Source organism: Budorcas taxicolor, chromosome 19 (assembly GCF_023091745.1).
Source record: "Budorcas taxicolor isolate Tak-1 chromosome 19, Takin1.1, whole genome shotgun sequence".
Taxonomy (NCBI): domain Eukaryota; kingdom Metazoa; phylum Chordata; class Mammalia; order Artiodactyla; family Bovidae; genus Budorcas; species Budorcas taxicolor.
In genome coordinates, this window is record NC_068928.1 from 7,798,934 (window position 1) to 7,826,836 (window position 27,903).

The window sequence follows — 27,903 nt, forward strand, 5'->3', positions numbered from 1 at the left end:
AGGTTTTGCATAAAATAGGAGGCATCAAGGTCATCTGCTGCAAGAGGCAGATAGAGGTAGGACCAGAGAGAGTAATAAATGAACACGCCTGGTATTCTCGGATGTCACAGTTACCGCTTAAAATACATCTGAGGGACCTCAAAGATCCGTGACATGCAGCCACTTGTCATTTCGCCAGGACAAGCATCTTAAACACCTTGAGCACGTGGAAACTAACTGAGTGAAAACCAGTCTTCCACCTCTCCATGACACTGTGGTTCTTTGCTTAGAGTGGAGCATATGGAAACTTTCTTCAGGTAACTGAAAAATAACAATAACCAAGATGGTTTTTCCTTTGGAAGAGAAAGTTAGCTGCTGATACTGTTATTAAACTGAAGAGAAATTTAGATGGAAAAATGAGATGTCATTGTCAAAGTCAGCTGCGCTGGGCTGGAAACGATGAATAGGTCCACTTGCATTCTATTAAAAAAAAGATTTTGAAGAAGTTCTTTGAGTATGGCACAAAAACTGGTCATCACAGGAGAATTAAATTTTAGGGAATGTTGAAAGGAAGGTGAGTATGTGATAAGAGGCTACGCACAACAAACAGGTGACCCTTTGATTCTGGAGAACAAGAGTCACTTGTACAATGCAGGGGTTCAGAACGGCTTGGAAGAATATTGCTCAAGCACGTCATGGGCTTGGTGCAATTGAAAACCAAACTTGTAGGAGCTGGTTTGGGGAAAGTATGTTTGCAGATAGCAGCCATTGTTCCCAGCTGGAGTTCAGAGGCAGGTTTTGGGTGGAGCCCAAAGCAGGGCAGAGATTTAGTCCTGGAAGGACTAGAACTATCAAAAGAGCCTTGTTGGTCCCCGGGGTAAGGCAGAAATCAGCCAACAGGACCTAGGACAGAGCAAGAAGTCGAAGCTGATCTCAGAGCAAAGTTTACTTTGTGTTGTATCCCCAAGCGTTAGACTAAATATCCTTAATTTTCTTTTTCTGAAGTTAGAACTCGGGGACTTCCCTGGTGGTATACAGTGACTAAGACTCGGAGCTCCCAACGCAAGGGGCTGGGGTTCAATCCCTGGTCAGGGAACTAGATCCCACATGCCACAACTAAGAGTTCACATTCCGCAACTAAAGATTCCACATGCAGCAATTAAAAGAAAAAAAAAAGATTTTACATACCCAAACTACAAGATTTTGCATGCTGCAACTAAAACAAGATCGAAGACCCCATGTGTCACAATGAAGGCCTGGCATGACCAAATAAATACATATTTTAAATAACAACATAAAGTTAGAATTGGTCCTAGAAATTGTGAGAAGGCTGAGCCTACAGATTTGGGAGAAGGATCAAGGGCTATCAGGTGTAAGAGGAGAGGGCTCCAGAGCTGGCAACCTGGAAGGGGGTGAGAAAAATTGCCCATTGAGAAGTAACTGGAGGGTCAGACTGTTGGAGAGCCAACTAACAGCTAAATCAGGTGCTATAGCATCTGGTTGTCCTCACTGGAGAAATTTTACAGGAAGTTCTTTCTCTCTCTGGATAAAGGATAAAATCTGTACTATGTCTATTTGACTCAGCAGGGATGTGCAGTTCCCAAGATCCTTTTCTCTGTATGATTCCAGGTAGGAGTTGGCCAAAAGAGGAACCTGCGTGAGATTTGGAAGATGGAGGGGAAACAGCAGCCATCACCCTCCTTCATCTGTCTCTACCGTACCCCATCTAGTAAGTTAAATTGGCCATTTTGAACATAAGAAAAGTTCTTTCTACCTGAGGTATCCAAAGAGATACCTAGTGGTTGGAAGACACAAATAAATTGCCTAGGCCTCTTATAGAATCTGATATTAAATGAATATGCTTTAAGACCTTGTGAATTATATTAGAAACTTTAAAAACAATCACCAGGATACCACTGAGCATCTTTATCTTTTTTTAAAAAATATTTATTTGGCTGTTTCAGGTCTTAGTTGCTGCATGCAGGATCTTGTTTCCTGACCAGGGATTGAACCCTAGGCCCCCTGCGTCGGAAGCGTGGAGTCTTAGCCCCTGGACCAGCAGGGAAGTCCTCACGTTGAGCATCCTTAGATGGAGCCCTGAAACATTTCGCTAGAGGCTTGCTAAGCTAGGCAGAAGACATTCCGGCAAGGAAAGGGCAGTTACCTTCTTCATTTTTGAACATTATAGAAAACAAGAAAATGAAAGAATGAGAAGTATAAGTCTTCATTTGGGAGCAAAGGAAATGAAAGGTGGAGACTATTTCAACATATCTGTACCACACTGAGTTTCCCCAGCCACAGACATGGTGTCATGTCTCTGTTTGTTTAGGAATCCTTTTAGGTCTTTATATTTTTAAAGATATATCCTTTTAGGATATATCTTTAAAATCCTTTTAGGCCTTTAAATTTTTTCATAGATGTTTGACAATATATATGAATTAAGACTTATTCCTATATAGCTTTGTAGATTTTGATCCTATTATGAATGGTATTTTTAAAATCTAATTTTCTAATTGTTTCCTTTTTTTTTTTTTTTCAAGTTTCTTTTGTCTGGAAATGGTAGTCAACTTTTTCACCAGTTCTGAGGATTTGTCTGGAGTGGTTCTTGATTAGAAATTTTATCTCTTAATTTTCACACAAAAATTAGTTTTCCTGATGTAAAACATGCAAATTTCACAACATAAACCTAGGATTGTGGTACTGTGTATTGATTTTCTTTGACTTAACAATTAACGTTTATTTAATTCTTACTGGAAGCCATATGGTCTATGGAAGTGTTCTGCAAAGCATGTCTCATTGACTAGGAGGAGGTTTTCATATTTCATACTATAATTTCTCAGAGATTCACAAAGGCCCTGAGAAGTCCTGCAAAGAAACCTCTCTACCTCAGTTAAATCCTGCATTCCAAATTTATTTCATCACAGAACTCCTTTTCAGGCAATACCTTTCAGCCTTCTGAGGAACTGTTTCTTACAAAGCGCTCCCTTTGGGAAATGATGGTTTCAGGGAGTAGTTACTGTGAAAACTGGTTAACTCCAGGACTGTCTTAAAGACTCTATTGTCTCTGTTACTACATTCTGTGGAAGCTAAGCTGGGTAGAACAAGGCTCTATTTGGCATTTTCTGATCCTACTCTTGGTGTTTAACAATAACACCCTAGGGGTTAAAGCTAGCATGATAAAAAGAAAGAAAAATATGCATATTGGTCTTCATGAGCCTACTTATTATCTCTGTTCCCTGGGAAAGGACCGCAGCTGGTCACAGTGGGAGAACGTCCTTGCAATTCTATTGCTATCTTTTGCCTGTTATGGAGATGACATTTTTTTCTGCTGCTATTACTCTTCCTGTTCAACCCCAGACCATCAGCTCTTCTGTAATGTTTTTTCCTTACATTGTGCAGAACCGCATATGTTTACTGAAAGCAGTCCTTTCTGTGTTCTGGATTATGTACAAAGGCTACAGTTCATCAGAGTATAACTAAATAACTGGCAATGGAAAAGGCCCACAAGGAGGAACAAATTTTATCAGGGAAAAAGGGTTCTAGTTATTAATATATAAGTTTTCCTTGTATTGCTATTTCTTATCAGTGTTTATTAGAGCATTTGAAAGGATAATGATGAAGTTCATCCTCATGTACATCAAAATCATTTGTTAGCTCTGAAAAAATAGATATAAGAAACTGGTCCCTATCTGGGACTTTCTGAATTGGAATCTCCAGGGAGCAGCTTAAGCATTTACACCCTGGCTTTTGTGATGTGGCCTTTCTGTTTTCATAAACCACTTTCCCATACGGCTCTGCCTATGTTCTTCTTCTGATTTTGATGTAAAATAATAAAGAATATTTTTAAAGAAAATAAATCAATTTCAAAATCACTTCCAAAACCCTAACACATTTTTTTTTTCCTTGTCTGGCTCTAGTTGCTGTTTATGTAGAGAAATTTGTGAATTCTGAATTTGTCACTTAGCATTTTGTTTAAAAATGTTTCCAGGCTTTCATGTAGTGATAATAATTGTCACTTTAGGAATCATAACATTCCAACAAGTACTTATTTGTGTTGTAATTTAGCTAACCATTTCCTCACTACTGGACATTTAAGCTGTTTATTTTTGGCTGCTCTAGAGAAAATGGCAATGAAGAACTTGGTGTGTATGCACTTTGCTTTTCTTTTGAATCAGTTCCCTTGGGATAATTTTCTTGAAATCTGGTTATTGGGTCAAAGGATATGAACGTTTTTTTATGACTTTTGTTAATGATTACTAAATTGCTTTCCAAAAGGTTGAAGAAATTCACAAAGTCATGCCCCAACTCCACAGCTTAATTGCTGAGGTTTTCAGGGAGTGGCAAGCAGTACTAGAAGTCTGTTGGGTGTTCCCATAACAGGTAGAAGAAATTGTTCTGTTACCAGCCCTGTTACCTCACTTCTCCCTTCTCCAGCAGATCTTCTCAACCCCGGAATCAAACTGGGGTCTCCTGCACTGCAGGTGGATTCTTTACCAACTGAGCTATCAAGGAGTGGGTAAACGTATCTATAGTTCTCTGCCTCTTCTCCCACCCAGAGGTGGAGCCGACTGACGCTTCCCTTGGACCCTGGAACCTGGACTATCGTGTTAACTTCTGTTGACCAGTAGAATATAGCACAGTGATGCTGCCTAGGTCTGGATGTTGGTCTTAAGATGCCTGGCAGGCTCAGCTTTCATCCTCTCGGAACCCCAAGCCACTACACAGCTTCGTTGCTGGAGAGTACATGGAGGGAGAGGGAAATCCCTGGCCAGTCCGGCTGTCCCAGCCATAGCAGTTGAGGCACCAGACAAAGGTGACGCCATCGTGAATTCTCCAACCTCAGTCAAGTCACCCAGCCAACATCTGGAGCTGATAATCAAGGGTTGTTTTAAGCCATTTGTTTGGGGGGTGAACTGAAGTAACACATTTTATTTTGGTGAATGTCAAATGCAGAGGCATGCCAGTGATACATTCGAGCTTCCTTAACCCTGTTCCAAGCAGAATGAAACTCACTGACATTCACCGCCTCTCATCCCACCTCTGTACTGACCTCTGTCACAGAACTGACGCCGCTGTGCCCTCTTTATGTCCATTTGCATCTGCTTTCCCCACCACATTGTGGGTATTCACCTTGGTAACCACAACACTTTTCAGTAGGCCTGGCACAAAATAGTTGTCAATAGGGACTTCCCTGGTGGTCTAGTGGTTGAGAATTGCAAGATAGGGGGCCCAGGTTCAATCCCCAGTCGGGGAACTAAAATCCCATATGTCATGGGGCAGCTAAGCCTGGGCTCTGCAACCACTGAACCCTGGCACTCTGGACCCTGTGCACCACAACGAAAGCCCCCACATGACACAATGAAGCTCCTGAGTGCCACAACTAAGACATGATGTAGCCAGGTAAACACATACTAAAAAGTAGTTGTTAGTACTTATTTGCTTTGTGAATCTTGACTTGCTCTTGATTGAGTGATAAAAGCACTTGAAATGCAATGAGCTTTTGTTCCTGGGCTCAGCACTGTGCAAAGTATTTTATGTTGAATATCTCATTTAGCGGTCACAACAATCCCATAAAGTAGGTCTTATTATGATCTTCATTTTGCAGGCGAGGAAACAGAGGCTAGGCAAAGTTACTTGAGGCAACAAGTGTACTTGTGCTGATCAAGGCAATGCTTTAGGCTTTGGCAGCAAGAAGATGAACAAAGTCACTTCCGTAGGGTGGCCAAAACCTACTGACATCTGGTTGGATGACTGTGTCATAGTGGACAGCACTCTCTCTGAGAGGGCTGCCTTCCAACTGCAGGAATGTCATGGAGGCTTGTGCAGGGCAAGTTCTGCACAAGGGGATCCAGCCCAAGGTCCAGGCTGTGCTCACCATGGTGCCTGGCATAGAGCTGTCTATCTGGGGGAAGGGACACTTGTTGCTTAATCTGTACAGTGTCACTGGGTGGGTTAGTGGCAGTCCTGGGTAAAATGTGCTAGTCTACAGGAAACTGGAATGCCTGATCAAACAGAAGATAGAGATGACTAAGAAACATGCCAGGTTTTAGAATGGATAGAGCGAGGAGACGGTTCCAGAGAAACAGCCGAGTATGTGGAGCCTGGGGGCAATGGAAAATCTGGGTGTGGTATCTGAGCTGCCATATTGCTATGTGCGGTTCACCATCACTTTGGCTAAATGTCTCATCCCCAGGAAGTTCCTATCTCTCTGCCATTGTTTGAGACTTCCAGACCTTGCTGTTTCAGTCCATCCCAGCTGCAATGGTGCACAGTAAGTTATGCAAACTAGCAAAAATATTTCATAAAGATTACAAACCTTGCCAGAGAGGGCTTACCACAATTTTTCTTAGAGGGTCCAAGCAATTCAATGTCCATACAGCACCCAGCATGTAGGGCCTCATGGATCCCGACAGTTGACCCAAAAGAGATGCCTCTCATGGAATAAAATGAGACAGGTAACAGTCTCTGATTGCTCCTCTATACGCACGAGTGGAGCTAGAGCTGAAGGACAGAAACTGGTTTGGAGTAGAACTTCACCCTGTCTGAAATAGCTTGCAGAGTTCCTCACGCTCCACTTCAAAACTGGAAAAAACTGGGAAGAGTGGAGAGGGCTCTGGGAAATGGCTAACAATACCCCTGTCAGACACCTACTGCATAGAACCAGAATTAAGATCTTCAAAATGTAGCTGGAAAATTCCCCAGAACGATGTAGCGGTGATGGTGTCTGAGGCTGGCTAGTACTAATTTGAGGCCCTTTCATCATAGCCACTTGGATAAGGCCTCTGCCTTGTGAAGACGTGGCACATGGGTCCAGACAGGCTGAAGGGGACAGCCCCCTTTTATCACCTGCTGAATGACATCACATTCTCTTGTACCACCTGGCATCTATGGGTTCAAGAAAGAAGGGCACTATATCAGTTTCCTAAGGCTGCTGTAACAAAGTACCACCAACTGGGCAGCTTAAAAGAATGGAAATGTATTGTCTCACAGTCCAGGGGGGATTAAGTCCCAAACCAAGATGGTAGCAGGGCTCTGTTCTCTCTGAAGCCTGCAGGGGAATCCTTCCTTGGCTATTACCTGCTCCTGGTGGTTTGTGGGCCATCTTTGGCATTTGTTGGCTTACAGATGCATAAATCCAATCCACCGTCATCACAGGATATTCTCCGTTTCCCTGTCTTCACAAGGCCGTCTTATAAAGACACCAATCATTTTGCATTAGGGGTCCAATCTACTCCAATACCACCTCAGCTCAACTGATTATATCTGCAGCGGCTCTATTTCCAAATAAAGTCACATTCCGAGGTACTGGGGGTTAGGACTTCATCACTGGGGAGGACTTCATCATAGCAGACACGTTCCTGCATAAAACTGCTTTCTGGACTCCTAAATCTGCTTCTAGTATCGTGAACTGGTTAATCCATGGGTTCCGAGTCAGATTTCTCAGGTTAAAAATTTTGTGTCTCATACAGATGGCCAATAAACGCATGAAAAAATGCTCAACGTCACTCATTATTAGAGAAATGCAAATCAAAACTACAATGAGGTATCATGTCACTCTGGTCAGAATGGCCGTCATCAAAATGTCTACAAACAATAAATGCTGGAGAGGATGTGGAGGAAAGGGGACACTCTTGCACCGTTGGTGGGAATGTAGATTGATACAGCCACTATAGAAGACAGTTTGGAGATTCCTTAAAAAACTAGGAATAAAACTACCATATAACCCAACAATCCCACTACTACCCTGAGAAAACCGTAGTTCAAAAAGACACAGGTACCCCGAAGTTCACTGAAGCACTATTTACAATATCCAGGTCATGGAAGCAAGCTAGATGTCCATCAACGGAGGAATGGATAAAGAAGGTGTGGTGCATGGTGCATATACACAATGAAATATCATTCAGCCATAAAAAAGAATGAGTTTGAGGCAGTTCCAGTAAGGTAGATGAACCTAGAGGCTGTTATGTAGAATGAAGTAAGTCAGAGAGAGAAACACACATATCATATATAAACACACATATACACAGAACCTAGAAAAATGGTACTGATGAGCCTGTTTGCGGGGCAGGGGTACAGATGCAGACCTAGAGGACAGACTTGGGTACTTAGCAGGGGACGGAGTGGGCGGGATGAATTGAGTGAGTTGCACTGAAACAAATATATCACCATATGTAAAACAAGTAGCTAGTGGAAAGCTGCTGTGTGACACAGGAAGCTCAACCTGGTGCTCTGCGTCAACCTAGAGGGGTGAGAAGGGGTGGGGGATGGCAGGAAGTTTCCAGAGAGAGGGGACACAGGTATATACTTCTGACTGATTCACTGTTGTATGGCAGAAACCAATACAACATTGTAAAGAAATGACCCTCCAGTTAAAAAACAAACAAACAAAAAAACACTGTCTCTACTTCTGTGCGAATGAGGATGGGGGAGGTTAGAATAAGGTGCTGTGCACAGTGCTGGGCATTAGGTGCTCATTGAAGTATCAGCCATCAGTGTTTTTACCCGCCACATCTTTCCACTGACTTCTCTGGAAGGAAATAATTTATTCTTTCCTGCAGACACACACGGTCCAGGGCAGAATCAAATGCTCTGTAGTTATGGGAACAGGGAGCAGAATGGAGAGTCAGAGAGGTTAGTTTCATTCGTTCATTCAGTTAGGCTGAAGGAGGAAAGCCACTCCTTCACTGTATTACTCGGAAAGGAGACAGTTCATGTTTGTTAACACTGAAAAAGTTCTCTCTGTAGACGCTTCCAGTAGGAAAGGCAAGCATTTCTTTTATTCCCCTGGAGAAGGAAATGGTAACCCACTCCAGTATTCTTGCCATGGACGAAGAAGCCTGCAGTTCACGGGGTCACAAAGAGTCAGGCACAACTGAGCGACTTCACTTTCACTTTCATATTTGTTAGCACTGAATAAGTTCTCTCTGTAGACGCTTCCAGTAGGAAAGGCAGGCATTTCTCAAATAAATGCCCTTGACGTTGGAGAGGTTGCCGGGAAAAGACAATTGACTAATGTTTAACAAGAGTCTCACAAGATGCTGGTTTCGGTTTTTGGTTGTTTGCTTGGCAGAGCTGAGCTGCATGTGGGACTTAAGTTCCTAACCAGAGCCTGAACCCATGCCCCTGCATTGGAAGTGCGGAGTCTTAGACAAGTCTCAGCCACTGGACTGCTTTTGATGAAAGCATGTCTGAGGATGCTTTGATGAAATTCCCCATGGTTAGGTATCAAGCCCTCACTCAGTTTTAGGACAGGCTTAGAAACTTCACAACAAAGACCCAGAACTGAAAGCTGAGTCAAACAAAAAACATTCATGAAAGTGTACGAGATGTAGAAAATCAGAGGGCCACTTTTATAATTTACAGTGACAAAAATCTGTCTGTTGGACCAGAACTTTCCATCGGTCCAACCACAGCTTCTCTCCTTAGACTTAATGGGCCCAAAAGGAAATGAATGATTCTCTGCTGCCATCTGGGTCAGTTGCACCCACTTCACACCCATAATCCAGGCGAGAGGAAGCCTGGCTCCCTCTTCTTTACCGTCCATGACACGAGCCAGCCTTGTCGCTACCACTTCTGAAATCTACCTTGGGTCCAAAGCGTCTCTCTTCTGGTTCACTGCCATGGCTCTTGCCTCGGGCCACATCATTTTTCATCTGAACCTCTGTACCAGCCTCCCAACTACTCTCACTTTTTCTGTGCCAGTCTTCTTCTAGTCCATCGGGCCCCAACTTTTTTGGCACCCAGGGCTGTTTTCGTGGAAGAGTGCTTTGCCACAAACTGGTGGGGTCGGGCGGCCATGGTTCCAGGATGATTCAAGTGCGTTACATTTATTGTGCACTTTATTTCTAATCTAATGCCACCGCTGATCCGAAAGGAGGTACCTCTGCAGCCTGGAGGTTGGGGACCCCCTGCTCTAGCCAGTCCTTTCCGCAACTCCCATTTCAAAGCAGAAATGATAGTGTCACTCTCTACTTCATCCTCTTTATGGCTTCCCATTCACTCACTAAACATTTTTACTGAGTGCCCTCTCTGTGCTCTACTTGCAACAATGCCTCCATTCAGGAAAAGAAATAGTATGTAGATTGTGGTAAATGCCGTGAAGAAAAATAAAGAAGGTGCGAAGGGACAGGGAATTGCGTGTGTGTGTTTACAGTTATTAAACAGGGTCTCCAAGGAAGGATTCACTGAGACTTGGTAGGAGGTGAAAGAGGTGAGAGAGTTGAATTCTGCAGAATATTCCAGTGGGAGGGAACAACTAGTGCAAAGGCACTGGGGTGGAATAGAAGCATGCCCGGGAGCTGAACAGAGTAAAACAAAATCAAAGCTTTACTATGGTTTATAAACCGACCCAGTTCCCTCACCCCCCAAAAAGACCCTTCCCTTGAGAGTCCTCCAAACTTTTCCAGCACTATCCCCACCTCACTGCAGTCCATTCACACCAATCTAGCTCGTCAGACACTGTTTCCTGCCACACAGGCAATGTAGCTGCCTCTGCAGGAATACTTCCCAATCCAACTCTTAAATCCAATTTGCTAGATGCGCTCCTTCTCATCAGGCAGGTTTCAGTTTAAATTTCACCTCAGGCCTTTCTGAACCACAGAAATTAAAATAGGTCTCTTCTTATTACTTCTTTCCTAATTGTTTCTCTCTTGTCCCTAATAACATCATACAATTGGGATTCATATTTACATATATATATGAATTTAGACTTACAACTCAATAGGCAAACGTTATCTCATCATTTAAATCTGCATTTGAAAACTAGGGAGGATTAAGCATGTTCATAAGTAATAGTTCTTAACATGATCTTTTTTCACTTCCTGTCCCCACCTCCCTGGCCAGCGGGAACCCGACCCTGTCCACCTGTACGGGGCGGGGGGGGGGGGGGGGGGGTTGGGGGGGAGCAATTTATTTTCCTAAGTTTCCTCTTGGCAATAATTATTCCAAATCCCAACCGTCTTTAGAGCAAAGTGTGTCACTTCGACATCACGAAATTGTGAAAAGGGGCAAGAGTGACATTTGAGTTGTGACAGGCACTCCCATTATGCAATTACCGTGCAATTATTAAATATCACCAAATCACGTACAATGCCACGATGAATCACACAATACATCTATTTAAGTGAAGGCGAGGGAAGCGCTGCCCATCAGCGGCCCCTCTGCCTGTTCCAGGGGCCTCCCGAGGCAGGCAGACGGTCTCCCCAGCCCCGGAGACCGCCCGCGGCCGAGGCGGGCGAAGGCGCGCAGAGCTCGGAGCTTCACCGACGGAAACGCGCGAGCAGCGTCCCAGAGCATCCAGCGCGGCCTGTCTCCCGAGCCCCACCGCGACGACCGCTCATCTCGCGAGAGCACGGGCAGCGCCCGGCGGCGGCGGCGGGCGGCGGGCGGCGGCGGCGCGCTCTAGACCGCGCCCCCTCTGGCGCGGCCGGGAGCGGCGCGCACGCGCAGGGGCGGCGGGCCGGCGGCGGGGCACGAGGGCGGGGGGCGGGGCCTGCGTCGCGCCGCGGGCACGTCGCCGCGCGTCCTCGGTATTTAACGTGTCTGTGTTCCCCCGGCGCGGCGCGCACGTGGGGGAGCGGCCGCGGCGCTGCGCTGAGGGGCCGCGCGGTAGAGGCGGGGGCCGGGGGCCGGGGGGCGGCGGCGGCGGCGGCGCGAGGACTCTGCGCCCTGACGGGGGCCGAGGAGCGGTGAGTGGGGGCCGCCGGTGGAACGGGGAGCACCTGCGGGGGCCCCGGGGGCGGCGCCGTCGGGGCGGCGCTCCGGCGCCCGGGCCGTCGCCGCCTGTCAGGCAGGCCCTCTCCTTCCCGCCGCCCGCGCGCCCCGCCGGGCCCCTCCTGACGCGCCTCCGGTGACCGCCGCGGCCGCCCTCGGCAGCCTCGCGGGCCCCCCGCGCGCGTCCCCGTCCCCGGGGGGCGGGAATCGCGGGCACGGCGCTCCGAACGCCGCGCCGCGGCTTAACTTTCCGCGAGCTGCGGCTCTCGCCCTCCCGGGGCGCGGACGCCCGTGCGTCCCACCCAAGGTCGCCCGGCCTCGCGCGCGTTTCCCTTTCACAGGTGGCGTGCGCCCGGCCTGCGCCGGGAGAGGCGGCGGCGGCGGGCAGGGCCAGGTGCTCCCAAGGGCGCGGGAGTGTCCGAAGGCCCGCGGGCGCCCTTCCCCCGCCTCCTCCGGGGTTGCAGCTGAGCTGGCCACTTCAGAGAGCTCCCCCAACTTCTGGGCTCCCCCGTCGTGCCCCGGGTTTCGCCGCACCGAGGCCCCGCGGTGGCACACCCGAGCGGGCAGCCCAGCCCCTGGGAGCGGCACGCGGCAAACTCGGGGCACGGGGCCTCGGTCTGCGGGACCGCGAGGCTGAGCTCGGAGATCGGCTGTGCTTGGAACCCTGTTACGGGAGGAGGAAGGTTTAGGGTCCCGGTATCGAAGGCTTGGTGCCTCTCGCGAGGACAGCCTCTCCCAGCCCCTTTATAGGGTGTCCGGGGAGGCGGAGGCGTGCCGTCCCGGGCTCCCGCTGACCTCGCGCCCCAGGGCGCCTGGCTCCCGCGCCCCGCTCGGCCCGGCGGGAGTACGCTGGTTTCGGGGTCACAGGTCCCAGTGTGCGTGGGCAGGCTTTGGTCTGGATGCCTCGGGGGCGAGCTTTCACCAGCTCTCCTGTTTTGTGCCACCTTGGGTACGTTCGCTCCTATTTCCCACGCGCGGAGGAGGCCCAGAGAAGGACAGGAGCTGTTGGTGGCAGGGGGTGCCCAGTCGACTGGCTGGGAAGACCGCGCGTTTCGCGGTCCCCCTTTCCCGCGGAGATGACGAGGTTGGCGGGCGCCTTCTTGCCCCCTCGTCCTCAGCTAACACCAGCCCGGTGTACATAACTCCAGGTGTCAGAGGAGGCCTCTCAAGCCGTGTCGGGTGTATGGGCAGAGCCCTGAGGTTGAACTAGCTGTCTTTCCCCTGGGGAAGTACAGGCTGTCTGGTGTTTAAATGTATCTCCTGTAGGTTAATCTGGGTTGCTGGATACTCGGTACAGTCATATCTGTTGGTTGGTTTGCTCTCCAATACCCCCACCTCCTTTGTCGAAATTATTGATCAAGAAACCCCATTCACAAAAAGCTGTCAATTCTGGGAACTAGTAACCTTACCTTGCTGCCATATTCTTGAAACTAAGTCCTTCCCAAATAATTTTCTTTTAAATTCTAGTTAGAAGTTTGAGCTCTTGGCACTCACTGCCCATCCCCTTTGCTCTTAAAGGTACAGAGCATCTTTGAAGTGCAGAGAGGGGAGCATGATGTGCCCGTCTGTCAAATTCCTCTGTTCTTGAAGTTCAAGGGATTCACCTGCTGATGATTTAAGACATTCTTAGCACTGGAGACAAGTGAAGTAGTCTTGGGGGAGCTTTTTTTTGACTTGTGTTGAACCTTTTCTCTTTAACTTCTGAACTTCCTTTATGGGTTCTGGGTGATAACTCCTGGGTGTGTGTTTAGTTGAAGAATGGCCTTGGGCTATAGTAGGTTCTCTGGATCCTACAGGTATGCAAATCTTTGAAGCCTTGGTGCCTGTCTGAATTAAATAGGCTCTGTTGTCACACGACTTTTCAGGCGATGGCCCCCTGAAGTTGCAGATAACTGACCCCCTCCCAGCCTGTGAGTGAGACTGGTCTGCTGTCTGGCTCTTTGTTTGACTATCTGTTCTTCCTTGACTATCTGTTTCTAGGAAGTACTTGGCCACTGCATGGTGTCAGTGAGGATGTCTGTTGAAAGTGGCTGCTCAGGTGCCAAGGAGATATGTCTCCATTATAAGGTTGCTCAGCGTTAATATTTTAAAGTAATTTATTCTACCTAGTAATGCAAATTATTCTTGGGCGTTGAACCCAGGCCAGGTCAAAATCATCATTTGTGGGTGTAGGCTAGTTTTAAGCTTTTCAGTCTTCTTTCATCCTCAAAACAAATTGAGATAATATTTGTGGGGCGCGGCACATGTACCCAGGGCACATGTTGGGTACTCACACATAATTTTTTTTCCCCTCCTTCTAAAGAGTCTCTGAGACTGACTTTGTTTCTCTTGAATCTGTTAAGTGACTTGAATATTAATAAAAGGTCTCTATTCCCCAACCTCTCACCTGGAAACTTGGTGGAAGGAGGAAAAATTGGCTTCCTACACATTGCCCGCCAGCCTCCTGGCTCAAGCCACGTGCCTGGTGAGCTGGTGCTTTCCAGCCCATTCTCCCCAAGTGCTTCCTTCCTGATCTTCCCTGTGAGTCTTGAATGAGGGGTCTTCTCTGCAGTGTGGACTGTTGTGCTCTGGTGGGGAAGTTTGGGTGTGAGTTAACGCCTTCACTCTGCTATCTAGGGAGTTTCTCTCCTCTGGGGAAGAGGTTGGTCCTTATGGGCCTCTTAGCCCCTTGAAATTGTCTCATACTATTTGAGTTGCTAATCTGTGTGGGATATATTTTAATCCCAGAGCTTCATTCCTAGGGCACGTCTTTTCATCTACATCCCTTTCTGGTGTAATGCCTCACACAGATTTCACCTTTGATTATTAACATCAAGTACCGATTGTGTGTGGCATTCTCACTGAGCAAACCAGCTGGCCCTCGTACCTAATTTTAAACTTGGGCAGTGCAGAAGAAGCACAGTGCTTTGGGTAGGACAGAGGGGCTGGAGAAGTCACTTGTGGAGACAGAAGCTAAAATTTAGGGGACGCCTTTTCCTTGATAGTTACTCTGTGAGGTGAGTTACAAGCAGGTGCCTCCCTAATCCTTTAATCCTCACATTTCTGAGTACAGTTGAGGAGGGTGAAGCTGGAGGTCTTTCGGGATTGTTTCAGTGGCAAATAGAAATACAAATTGAAGGATAGAGAAACTGACTAAATTTGGGTTTGGACTTACACTCGGTCCTCTGGAGGGCTTTTGTGAGGAGAACAAGGGGTCGTCAAGTCCATGGGGTTTTCACCTTTTCTGTCTGTTGCTTCCTAAGCAGATTCTTGCAGTAAAAAGAGTGTGTGTTACCGTTCAGCATTCTGAGGACTGCTTTTAGTCTTAAGGACCTTTCAAGATGTCCTTTTTCTCTCCTGTATGGTTCTACTAAGTGGTCTTTGTTCTGTTCAATTCTTGCCATCTGAATGTTTCTACAGCTCAGTTTGATAAGTTTGCAGAAGTTGATGCTAAAACTTGCCGTCCCCATCTGGCGGTACAGGTTGGCTGCCTCCGCTTAACTGGTCCTCACTGAGGCCCATGCACTTAGGAACAGAACAGGGCCCCAGGAAAGTTCTGGAAGTAAAGCTGAGCAGTGCTGAGGGCTTGTTTCATCCCTGAGGGTTTAGCTAACAGGAGTCTTGATTGGGGGTGGCAGGGTGGAGTGGAGGTTGAGGTCTCTACAGCTTTCAAGGCTGAAACCTGGCTGGAGTTCGGGCAGGTCTCCATTTCTGCAGCTGGGGAAATGAAGTTAGCATAAAATGCGTTCAGATTGTCCTTCTGGGAGCCCTGGAGTTAGCCTGCCCCTTATAGCTGCTGGGAGGCAGAGTTGCCTGCAGGGTGGGGTATGTTTGGGCCAGGGATGCCAGGATAGTACAAGCCAAAGACTAAAAAAATGTCAGTCCACTGTTTTAAGTGCATTTGAAGTTCACTTAGCTCTCAGGTGCTACTGTATTAAATGGTTTTATTTTTTACTGTATCTTTATTTTCCTGAATCCATCCTTAGGGCTGAGGGTGTAGAGCTGCCTTGTCCTATAGATAGCTACTAGTTATGGGTGGCTAGTTAAATTTAAGCTTTTCAGAGCATTAAGGGAAATTTAAGAATTGGCTCCTTGGTGACATTAGCCACATTTCACATGCTCACGTAGCTTCATGTGGCCCAGGGCTGCGGTACTGGACAGTGCAGGTCAGGAACGTTTTCATCATCACAGAAAGTTCTGTTGGACAGCACTGGTTTTAGTTCTTTGCCCAACTCTAAAAGCGTCATTGTCTCGTTTTGTAAAGCATCACATGTTTGGCCTTAGTCTTCTATATTCTGCAAACCCAACATCTTTGGTGACAAGTTATTTATCATCTCTCTCCATGGCATGTTCAGAAGCAGTTCTGGTCTGCCAGTTTGGAGGGCAGTGATCAATTATGAGACAGTTTGAGAGAGGCGTGTAGCAAGGGGTCTGGCGATGGGAGTGAGAAGCGAAGGGCGGGACGCTAAGCCTTTGGAAAGCCATCTTGGCTTGAGAGACTCTTCATCATCGTAAGGTCCTCGCTGCTCCTCCAAGGCCTGTGTCATTGGCCTTGGCCATCCTGTCAGCAGGACTGCTGTTTGGTCCTTCAGTCGCCTGGTGACTTTTGCAGGGTCCCAGCGTGGGCCCTTCTAAGCCAGGTTGCGCGTACCTTACAGACGAGTGTTATTTTCATTCTGTCCCTGCAGCCGTCTCAGCGGTGGGAAGCCTCTCTTTACCAAAGGCTTTGGGAGAGTTGGTTCCCAGTGGGGATCCCCAAGTCTTGGTGTGGGTCTGGCTCTGGGGAGTGGGGTTTGTTTCCATATGCCCCTCATCTAGTCCTGGGTGTGCTTAGTTTGAACCCTGCTAGACTGGCCTTTGGCATATAATGTGAACTCTTCTTGGAGCCTGACAGTAGAAGATTTATAAGGCATTTATTGAGCATCTGCTGTATACCTGATAACTTAGAAGGGTTTTTGCACATTATTCCCTTTTTATTCTCTCTCATCCCTATGAAGTTAAGAATTTCTAGTTTTGTGTATGTGGAAGCCAAGGCCCTGAGAAAAGGAAGCTGATTCCAGAATACAGGGCTGGGCTGGGTCAGACCCTTTCAGACGCTTTCTTATTAACTGCCCTGTCGTTACCCTTCCATCCTCATCCAGAAAGTGAAACCAGGCTTTTAAAATGTAAATTTATTTATCCCACAAACTGAGTCAGACTGTTAGATCATTCCAGTCTCATTCAGCCCTAGGAGGGAGGTATTTGTATCTCATTTCTTTCAGTGTTATTTTATGGGAAACGGGAGTTAAGAATCTTTGACGCCCTTGTATTTCCAGTGTTTTTATCATCAGAATTATGCAACCATCCAGTGCCTTCAAGCTGTACAATAATGGCAGTGACTAAGAGGAGACAGCCTCCTAAGCAAGGTGGCCCTGCCTTAGGGCCTGGAAAACTGCTCTGAAGACTCTATGGCTTAGTGCAGTCACCTGGCTGAAAAGGCCGTCGTGAAGCCACTCAGTCCTTGGCTAATAATAGTGTGGTCTGTCAGACCTCGCACAGGGTCACGGGACGGTCCCCTGGCCCTCAGCAGGCTGCAGCCCAGAGCAGCTTGGTCCCTGTTGGAGGAGGCCGCCCAGCCCTCTGCCCCAGGCCGCCCCCATCACTTCCCTCCAGCCTTGGCTTGGAGGACAGGTTTCCACCCCCATCCCCCACCCTGTGGATTTCCACCCCACTCACCTCCCCCTTCCTGTCTCTCCAAAGAGAAAGGAGTGGCTGCCCAGAGCTGCATGGGCTGGGCCTGAGCATAGCCTCCTCGCTTTGTCCTTTGGCTTTGGTGCGGCCGCCTGGCCAGGCATGTGCTGTCGTGCTATTTTTAGCAGGCAGTTCCTTTAGGAGGGCCAAGTGCATGCGGCTCCAGTGTGTGGGGCAGGTCCTAGCGCCAAAGCCGCCGCCTCTTAATCAGGGAGGAGGGAGAAGAAAGCCCCCTAGAGACCGGGGCGGGGGGGGGGGCTGTGGGGGTGGGGGGGCCGCTCCTGAGGTCCCCGGGGCTGCCGCTCCTATCGGGACCTGTGGCAGGGGCCCAGCCCCGACTCCTGGGCAGGCAGACATGTGACCGAGGCAGCCCTCCGAGCGGACGCTTGTAGGTCAGGACTGCCATCCTGGGGAAGGATGACCCAGTGCCTGGGTTCTGTTTCCATGGGAAGTCACCCAGCTTGAGGACTGGCCACTAAAGAACCGCAGCCTGGAAGAACCTGGCATCCTCTGGCTTAAGCCAAAAGAAAACCACGAGAGAAGGGAAACTCATGCCGTCCACGGGGAGTTCTTCCTGGGGAGTCACTGAGGCCCAAAAGAGAGGAAAAAGGGGGCTGACGGATACGTTTTGTCCCTCATCGCCCTCCTTCCTCACCCTGCTCCTCCCTCGTTCCTTCTCTCCTCTGACTCGGAGCTGCCGGCTCCAGCCCCTCTCCCTGTTTCTGATTAAGGAAGCTTCGGGCCATATAAGGTCCTCTGTTGCCTATGGTTTATGTTGGCTGGAGAGCAAGATTGTTTTCGCAAAGTCTGATTGAAAAAAGCGGCAAGGGCTTCTGTGGGGCTGCGTGTATGTGTGTGTCTGTCTGTGCCTGTGTCTGTCTGTCCGTCGCTGCCCTCTGTCCCCAACACCCCTCTGCAGAGGGGGTCTGGGCCCCCTTATTCTGACAGATTCGTTTGAAGGTGTGAAGGGCTGAGGGTAAGAGCTTAGCTCCAGTTCCCCAAGGGCAATGAGGGGTGTGCCCCCGGCGCTTCCTGGCAGATGAATTTGCTGAGGGAACCTCTTGTCACACCCTGCGCGTCCCTGCTGTGCTACCAGCCACAGAGGCGCTCTGTCCTGGAATGGATTCTGCAGTCCCGTGGCTCTTGGGGCGCCCTCTCTGGAGGGAGTTGGGTGAGCCTGTTCCCCCAGGACCTTAGCCTTTAGCTCGGCGTCTGCCCAGCGGTGCCAGAAAGGGCTCCTCGGGCAGCGGCCCGCAGTCCTGCCCTGCCCTCCGCTTCTGGCTGGCTCTTGAGTCAGCCAGGCTTGTGACTGCCGCAGGACTCTGGCCTGGCTTCTCCCCCTCCTTTCCCATCCTCTCAGGTCTTGGCAGAGCTACTCCTTGCCGGTCACGCTGCTGCCACTTCTGCAGAGACCTTCTCTGACCATGCTGTCTAGAGCTAAAGCTCCCCCTCTCCGGGGTAGGCTTTATCCGGCTTGCCTCAGCCCAGGCTCCTCGTTTAAACTGCTCAACACTTTTCTCAGCTCCTAGCTGGTTCCGTTCAGGATGCAGTTCAGTTCAGTCACTCAGTCGTGTCTGACTCTTTGCGACCCCATGGACTGCAGCACGCCAGGCCTCCCTGGCCATCACCAACTCCCTGAGTCCACCCAAACCCATGTCCATTGAGTCGGTGATGCCATCCAACCGTCTCATCCTCTGTCGTCCCCTTCTCCTCCTGCCCTCAATCTTTCTCAGCATCAGGGTCTTTTCAAATGAGTCAGCTCTTCGCATCAGATGGCCAAAGTATTGCAGTTTCAGCTTCAGCATCAGTTGTTGCAATGAATGTTCAGACTGATTTCCTTTAGGATGGACTGGTTGGATCTCCTTACAGTCCAAGGATTCTCAAGAGTCTTCTCCATCACCACAGTTCAAAAGCATCAATTCTTGAGCACTCAGCTTTCTTCACGGTCCAACTCTCACATCCATATGTGATCACTGGAAAAACCATAGCCTTGACTAGATGGACCTTTGTTGGCAAAGTCATGTCTGCTTTTTAATATGCTGTCTAGGTTGGTCGTAACTTTCCTTCCAGGGAGTAAGCGTCTTTTAATTTCGTGGCTGCAGTCACCATCTGCAGTGATTTTGGAGTTCAAAAAAAAACAAAGTCAGCCCCTGTTTCCCCATCTATTTCCCATGAAGTGATGGGACCAGATGCCAGGATCTTCGTTTTCTGAATGTTGAGCTTTAAGCCAACTTTTTCACTCTCCTCTTTCAGTTTCATCAAGAGGCTCTTTAGTTCTTCACTTTCTGCCATAAGGGTGGCATCATCTGCATATCTGAGGTTATTGATATTTCTGCTGGCAATCTTGATTCCAGCTTGTGCTTCTTCCAGCCCAGCGTTTCTCATGATGTGCTCTGCATAGAAGTTTCATAAGCAGGGTGATAGTAAGGATGCACAGGAGTGTGGTTAATCCATTGCACGGGGGATGCCCAGGCCTCGGCGCTCTGAACTTGTTGAGAGGCTGTGGGTTTCTTACACGCGTTCCCACATCTCTGCAGTGTTATCTTGTCACTTGAAATGTGACTCCCTACCCCTCCCTCCATCTTTGCTTCCTGAGGGCTCCCCCATCTGCAGTGGAACCTGGCTCCCTGTGGGTATTTAATCTTTGTTAAACTGCTGGCTCTGAGGGGTTCTGCTGCCTGAGGCTAGCTTGCCCTCAGTAAGCATGTTCTCTTTCTGATTGTTGCTGTGTGTCACGGGGCAGTTGGGGATTTCTTGAAGCGAGATTGCTATCAGTTAGTATTTGAAAATAAAGCAGTATAAGTTTGTACATAGATGGATTAGCGCTAATACATATTAATCACATAGGTAAAAGTTGTATGGTAATAGAACATCCATTGTAGTTAATACTTAGGAATGTATTAATTTTTTATCATAGGGTTACTTGTAGAAAGATTTGACTTGACTCTGCTGAGGTTTGAAAGAACAGCCCTTTGCCCAGCGTGCTCGCCCACCTGTCCTGACCCCTTCTGGAGGGGGCTGGCCTCCCTCCCGAGTACTTCTGCACAGCAGTCTCTGGGTCTTCTGGGAGTCGGGTCCAGACGTCTGCAGATCCAAACCCGCGCATGTTCACGGCCGTGTAGGCTCTGTCCTCGGGTTCTGCGTCCATGGGTAAGGAGGGCCGGCTCTGTTTCTAAGCAGTGTACTGTTTTCTTTTTTCCCTTCCTTCCTTTTAAAAAGTGTTGTCTGTTTTGTTTTTCTACTCTGGAAGATATGGACTTGGCCCATTCCTACCCATTTCCCCCCCTCATCGTCTCAGTAGAGGGGCAGCTCAGCATTTGGTCACGTTACAGGGTTGTGGTATTTATATTGCCGTGGCTGCCGAGTTCTTGCTTCTCCAAGTTTCCTCTCTGGTCGTCTCCCTTCCTCCTCTTCCCCTAGTTGATTTCCTGTGTTTCTGTAGGTTGCTGCTCTTTGAATCTCTCCAGCCTCTGGCTCTCCCCTGGGCCTTGGCCACTGCAGTCCGCTGGTGGGAAGCTCTCATGCACACCGCGTGCTCAGCATCCCCGGGCCCCTGCGTCCTGAAACCTCCTCCTCCCCTTCTCTTGTGTTGCTTCCTCCCCCTCCTTTCTGGTTTTACTCCCTTGTCTTGGTGAGGGCACGTGTGAAGTTGGGCAGCCATCCAGAAGCAAGCTGCTCTGAGCACAAGGACAAGCCCCTTTGAAGGCAGGAGTTGGGGCTGTGCGGCTGAAGGCGCAGGGTTGGTGGAAAGACGGCAGAGAAAGCCAGGCCCTCAGATCCCTTCTATCCGTCCACGCCTGCAAAAGACCGGCTTCACACTCGGAGTAGTTGAAATGAGAGGGGGTCCAGATTTGGGTACCGGGTAGTGGCGGGCATGAAAGTCTGCGTGCTGAACGGGCACCCCGCCCTGCTCGACTGTCTCAGTGCTGCTGTTCATGCTCGGGGCTTCCCTTACCCCGGGACAGTTAAGTCTGGGACATGTGGTGGCCAGATCCACCCCCCACCTCTCGAGCTGAACTTGTCAGTTGGCCAGTGGCAGTACCGGACCAACTGAGGAAGAGGTCACTGGGGGATTTTCCTCTGAAGAAACCGAAAGGCTTGGAAGAGGGCCGTGTTTCTGTCTGGTTCATGTCTGTGCCCCGCTGAACTTTGTACCTTGTTGGCACCAGTGAATTTTTTGTTGAGTAGAAATTACCTTATGTGTTTGGGTCATTTCTGAGTTGGTCCTGTCGCACTGCCTGCCGTTTGGGAAGTCAGTGTCTTAGCCCTCTGTGCGACTGTTGCCTCTCCTCAGCATCTTTTCTGCTCCCTCTTGCAGGCGTGTGCTGTCCTTCCTGGCTTTCGGGTGAGCTTGCTATCCACGCGCACCTGCATATCTTGGGGCAGTCTTGCGTTCTGCGGTCATGGGTGGGAGCTCCGCGTGCCTGGGGGCACTACCCTGGCACCTGATCTGTCACCGTCCTCAGAGATCTGTCAGAATTCACTGGTAAAGCAAGAAGGTTGCCAGAAGCCAGGGATGAGGGGCAGGATGGGTGTGACATCGTTGTTCAGGGATGCAGTGGGAAGGTTTTTGTAGGAGATGCTGATTTTATCACCTGAAGCTGAGAAACGCTAGATGGTTGTGGATTTAGTCAGAGGAGTGGGGGGATTTGGGGTGTTCCTTGCATGGGTTTCTGAAGTTTTGCAAACTGGAAGTTTAATTTTGAATTGAGCTGGAGAAGGAGGAGGAGGTCTTGATTTGAGACCATGTCCAGATGGGATGTTTTGCTTCTGACTTCTTACTGGAGCTCTGGTACCAGATCCCAAGTTTCTGCTTCAGCAGAAGAAGGCTTCCTTGAGCAGATCTTCTCACCCAGACATTACTGGGAGAAGGCTCCAGTCTCCTGGAGGGCAGCCGGGATGCGCCCTGTGACTTGTGGGACCGCGGGTCCCGCCAAGGTGGGCAGCGTGGTGGAGCTGGCCACGCTGGCTGCCTGCTGCTGCGCTGGACCATCACAATGGAGGGTGTGGAGGCAGCCTCTCTGTGAGCTAGTGTGGAATCTCTAGGGTGCCGACACGAGTCAGCCCAGCCAGGCCCCCTAAGGATGAAGGTAACAACCCTGTGAGCACGGGCTGGGCGAGACCAACCGCCTGAGGATGGCCGCGGCACTCTGATTGCGGGGCCTCAGTCATGCTGCTGAGGGTCCGCGGCCCAGCGCACCATCACCCCCCACCCTCAGGGGCAGGATCCCACTCTGCCCGGCAAGGTAGGCGCTGGCCCTTGTGTCTCCTTCAGGCCCTTGAGGACGCCCTCTGGCACCGCGTCTGTGCTCGGGATGCTAGGTCGCCACTCGCTGCACGTGGCTGTTTGGGTTTAAGCTGACATTAAATTTAAGGTTCAGTTCCTCTGTCACCCTGGTCCCATTTGCAGTGCTCAGGAGCCCCTTGTGACTAAGCGGCCTCCAGTCCCAGCCTGCGACTGCCCCTCGGGGGTGGCCCAGGCCTTTGCGTCTTGCCACCTGCTGCGCTTTGGCTGAGTCTCAGCTGCCACAACGTCTTCCTGCCTTCCTTGTCCTCCCAGCAGAGGCCACAGAGGTGTCCTCCCCCACCAGCTTTTCGGCTCTGGCTCCCGACTCTTTCTTCCCCTCTCTGCTGCCCCCTTCACCCCCCAGCGTGTGTTGGTTTAGAAGCTGTTTCTCTTGTTAGCCCCATTACAACCTAAGGAGATCCTGGCCTTCTTTGAGACAGCCTCCTGGGGGGAGTTCTCTTTGCTACTTCTGAAGTAGGCTCAGCTTGGTGCAGTTCTGTGTGTGAGAGACACCCAGAGTCTTCATCGGCATTGTGAGCTTCTGGTGACAGGAAGTTTTTATTTGCATGGTTTAAATGCATGTGCATAACCTCAGCCTGGTGAGTAATTGGGTAAGTGCGTCCTGTACAAATCCGGAGACACCCTGCAGTCCTATACAAAGACCTCTGTGTGTGACCTTCCCCCGGGGTGGAGGCTGGTGAGGGGGGCGGGACAGTGGGGGTGATGTTGGCCCAGCCAGCAGCCTGCTGCTCTGCGAAGGTGGCGGCAGCAAGTGCTGGGTCATGTGGCTGTTTCCTGTCCCTGGAGGGGCCCCTTAAGAGGAGACGCTCCTTAGGCAGGGTCTGATGTGCTGGGCACTCTAGAGATGGGGTGTCTGACGGCCCTGTCGGTGAGCACCCCGGGGCCGCAACACGCCGTGCTGGAATAAGGGAAGAAGCGCTCCGGTTTCCACTTGGAGAGTGTACGACAGTCCATTCAGAGCCCAGGAGCGGGTCCGGGCCCAAGCCCGCACTGGACGTGCCTCTCGGTGTTCCCTCGGCGCTCGCGTTTACGATCAGTTCCCCCGCCCCACCCCATCGTGAATCACATGCCCCTCTTTTTCTAACAATAACCGCAGCCAAGTTGACTTAGTTACTGGGACCAACACTTGTTTTCTTGTTTAATAAATCTGGAAATTTGCCTTCTTATTTAGCAGAAGGCTCTAGACTGCAGTGACTGGACTGGTCATCAGGCTTGGGGGTGAGACCAGTATTTCTCCAGGGGTAAGCTCTTCTGTGGAGAAGGAAATGGCAACCCACTCCAGTATTCTTGCCTACAGAAACCTGTGGACGGAGGAGTCTGGTGGGCTGCTGTCCATAGGGTCACACAGAGTCAGACACGACTGAAGCGATTTAGCATGCATGCATGCATTGGAGAAGGAAATGACAACCCACTCCAGTATTCTTGCCTGGAGAATCCCAGGGACAGAGGAGCTGGTGGGCTGCCGGCTATGGGGTCGCACGGGGTCGGACACCACTGAAGCGACTTAGCAGCAGCAGCAAGCTCTTGTGAGAAGCTGCAGGTGCCTCTGGGAGAAGGAAGAACTCTCTTTAGATCCTAGGGCTGCTGCTGCTGCTGCTGCTAAGTCGCTTCAGTCGTGTCTGACTCTGTGCGACGCCATAGACAGCAACCCACCAGGCTCCGCCTTCCCTGGGATTCTCCAGGCAAGAACACTGGAGTGGCTTGCCGTTTCTTTCTCCAGTGCATGAAAGTAAAAAGTGAAAGTGAAGGCGCTCAGTCGTGTCCAACTCCTAGCGACCCCACGGAGCACAGCCTACCAGGCTCCTCCATCCACAGGCTTGTCCAGGCAGGAGTACTGGAGTGGGGTGCCACTGCCTTCTCCGCAGATCCTGGGGAGTCCAAGTGAATGCTGCAGTCTTGGGCTGTGGCACGTGCCCGCCTTGGGCTCTGTGTGACCACTGGGAAGCCAGCCAGCCTGCATCTATTCCCTAGCAAATGGACCTGCTAAAAATAAACAGGCAGCTATTCAGTTCCACCAGATTCAAAATAGCCAGGCCGTCCTCCCCACCAATGTTAAGGTCCCTTCTGCATTCTTCTGCGAGGCTGTTTCCAAGGGGAGGCAGTGTCCTTGGCCTCCCGGATAGGAGGCCCTAGGGGAGGAACCTGCCTTCCCAGTGAGTGAGTGTGAAGGCCGCTAGACCTACGGTGCTAAATGCCACTCGTATCCTCAAAGGTTGAGGTTAAAACAGCAAGTCACACATGCACAGAGCCAGGGCCCAGAGAAGGAAGGTAGGGGTGGGCCGGCGGAGGCTGCGGAGTGTGTCTGTATCTGTGTGTGTGTGTGTCCGTGTGCAGGTGGCCAGTGTTCAGGAGAGGCTGGCGCTTCCTACACCAGCTGTCCAGGCCTGTCAGGCCTTGTGAAGCAGGGAAAATCGGCACCTCACTGATTCACAAGTCCATCCAAGTGACATTAGCTCAGGTAGGGCCCTTCCAGACTGAAGAGCCAAGGAAGTGAGGGACAGTTCTTGACTGGTGGGAAGTGGGGCTCCCTGTGAGGTGCCCCCAGGCCGCCGTGCCCTTGGTGAGACCCACGCGCCTCCTGAGCGCGCCGCCTTTGGGTGGAGTGGCCGCTGGCCCAGGGGCTGCTGGCCTGGTCCCAGTGCCCTAGCTGCTCTGCGCCCCGCTCCCGTCTGGGGGTCTGCTCGCTCTGAACTCAGGAGCCGGGAGCGGTTCCTGCGGGGGACGGGGCAGTGCAGGGCCAGGTGCTGCTGCTCACATGGAAGCCGTGGCTCCTCGGCTCGAGGGCCCGGGTGAGTGGTGGGCACTGGGGCTCCGCTGGGACATCCCGGGTCCTGTGGGGCGGGTGACATTGCTTCACGGGAGCAGCGTTTCCCGCCTTCTCTGAGTCCGGCTTGGCAACGTAGAAAGTGTTTCCTGAGCTGTCATTAACTGAGTGGCCTCTTGGGCTGGGTGGGGCTATAGGTGGTGACTCTGGCTGGGAGCTTGGGCCGCAGTGTGTGCGGACCCAGCTGGGCTGGAGGGTGAGGTGGGCAGGTGGCAGTGGTGTCCCTGAAGGACAGAGTGTCAGGCACGTGGCGCCTGTCGTGGCCCCAGTCTGCGCTAGGAAGGAGCAGAACGGGGAGGCGGCAGGGGAGGCCTGGCACGGGGCAGGTTGTGGTGTGCGTGTCCAGGGTGCAGGACTGAAGGCTCGACAGGGGTCTGTGTCTGACCTCTGCCTCATGGTAGCACAGATCTGATCCAGGAGTGGGGCGGGGCCTGCGGGAGAGCAGACCCCTGCCATCAGCTTTAGTTCCAAGGGAGTGGGGAGTGGGTTCTCCCAGCTGTTTTGAGAAGCAGTTTGTATCTTGGATAGCAGCTCCCCACTTACACCCTAATTTTCAAGACTGTAAAAGTTGGGCCCCTGGTATGTAAAGTGAGGAGACTGCCCACTCTGAGTTGTTAAGACGTAGGATTCTTTTTTTTTTTTTAAGACATAGGATTCTTTTTCTTCCTCTCCGTCCCAATCCATTTAATCTCCTGCCTAGGAGTAGAGAATGGCTAGAATACGATGGCAATCACAGCTATGAACTTGGGATTGCCAAATTAATGAAGAAGTAGAATATGAATTTGCTGATGAGAAGAAAACCTGGGTTCATACCCCAGCCCCAGAGTCCCACTTCTTGTTGCATGCGATCTGTTGGGTGGGACTTGATCTGATAACAGGCCAGGGACGGACTGCCTTATCCTGAGTACCCACTTCCCCCCAAACCTGTTTTCTTTCTTAAATTTCATTTTTAAAATTTATGTGAAAGACATTGAACACAAAGCAATTCTCCTTAATCTCTCACTTTTTTGGGGTGTGCGCAGGTTGTTAGGGAACAGTGATTCCCCAACTTGACTGCACATTGAAATCACCTGGGTTGATTAAAAAACAAAACCTGACGTCCAAGTCTCAGCCTGAGATTCTGATTTAATTGATCTGGGTGCCACCTTGGGGTTTTAAAGCTTCCCAAATGCTACCAACAGGGAGCCAAGTTGGAGAATCTCTGTTAAAGAAGTTTAAAATTCTCTTGCTGAAAGAAAGAAGACTGTCTCTACTTACAGATAAGGATAAATAAATAGACAAGTCTGGGAAGATTTGCAGGATGCAAGAGCAATGTACAAACCTCCCCCCTTCCACAACCAAGAGGCCTGATGTGGATCTTCCCCAGGTCTTCCTTGAGATTATGTGAACGTAATCACAAATGCACAGTGGTCTGCAGATTTTGTTTTCTGTATCATGGCAATTTTCCCATGTCAGTACATGAGATCAGCTTCCTTCTCCAAAACTGGTATATGCGTAGGTTCTGCAATATATTTAGCAGTCATTCCTCTGAGTATTGCTTCAAATGATACCCCAGTGAACGTTCTTTTTTATAACCTTTTATTTTATATTGGAGTATAGATGATTAACAAGCAATGTTGTAGTTTCAGTTGAACACCTGTGAAGAGTCTCCACCATTCATATACATGTATCCGTTCTCGCCCAAATGCCCCTCCCATCCAGGCTGCCATATAGCATTGAGCAGAATTCCATGTGCTATACAGTAGGTCCTTGTTGGTTGTCCATTTAAAATAGAGCAGTGTGTATGTGTCGATCCCAAACTCCCTAACTATCCCTTCCTCCCACCCTTCCCCCCCAACAACCCTGAGTTCCCAGTGAACATTCTTAATACATACAGACGTCTGCCTGTGTTTTTTTTTTAAGGAAAGATTCTGGGTGTGGGAATTGGGCATCATAGGGTAGGATCATTAAGTTTTGAGAGAAGTACAAACTTCTTTCCTTGTTCTGTACGATGCCTTGTTTGCACACACCCTTGGGTTCTGGATCTAATGTGGAGTAGACCCCAGTTCAGCCCCTTGAGGTATTTTGACCTTTAGGATGGTAATATGTATTCCAAACCAGGTAGTTGAGGATTAAGCAATGCTGGGGAAAGCATCTGGTGAGGTTGTGTTTGAAGCTGAAGCTCCAAGGTAGCATCTTTGAAGCTTTCTGCCTGAAGGGATTAATACAGTCTTCTGAGCCCCGGCCATTGCTTAGCTTTGCTTTTGTGTTTTCCAGTTCCATTGCTTCATCTTTGAATGTTAGCAAGAAGGCTTCTCTTTACAGACACGGGAGTTTCTGGAAGTGGCCGGTCCCCAGCCCCTTCACTTCGGAGCAGAACACTCTTTCCTGG

The 27,903-nt window shown here is 49.9% G+C and overlaps 2 protein-coding genes across 2 annotated transcripts in view; one reads left to right on the forward strand and one right to left on the reverse strand.

The window, feature by feature from the left end:
- Positions 1 to 11,314: 11,314 nt before the first annotated feature.
- On the reverse strand, positions 11,315 to 20,548 carry LOC128064767 (translation initiation factor IF-2-like). Its single transcript, XM_052657701.1, has 3 exons — positions 20,394 to 20,548; positions 12,139 to 12,355; positions 11,315 to 12,088 (listed from the first exon to the last, which is right to left on the reverse strand). The coding sequence occupies exons 1-3, from the start codon at positions 20,546 to 20,548 to the stop codon at positions 11,315 to 11,317; spliced, it is 1,146 nt and encodes a 381-aa protein (XP_052513661.1).
- AKAP1 (A-kinase anchoring protein 1) overlaps positions 11,606 to 27,903 on the forward strand; it is a 31,383-nt gene continuing 15,085 nt past the window's right edge. The window contains exon 1 of the mRNA XM_052658760.1: positions 11,606 to 11,666. The gene's annotated coding sequence lies outside the window, so the exon portion shown is untranslated. The remainder of the gene's footprint in view (positions 11,667 to 27,903) is intronic.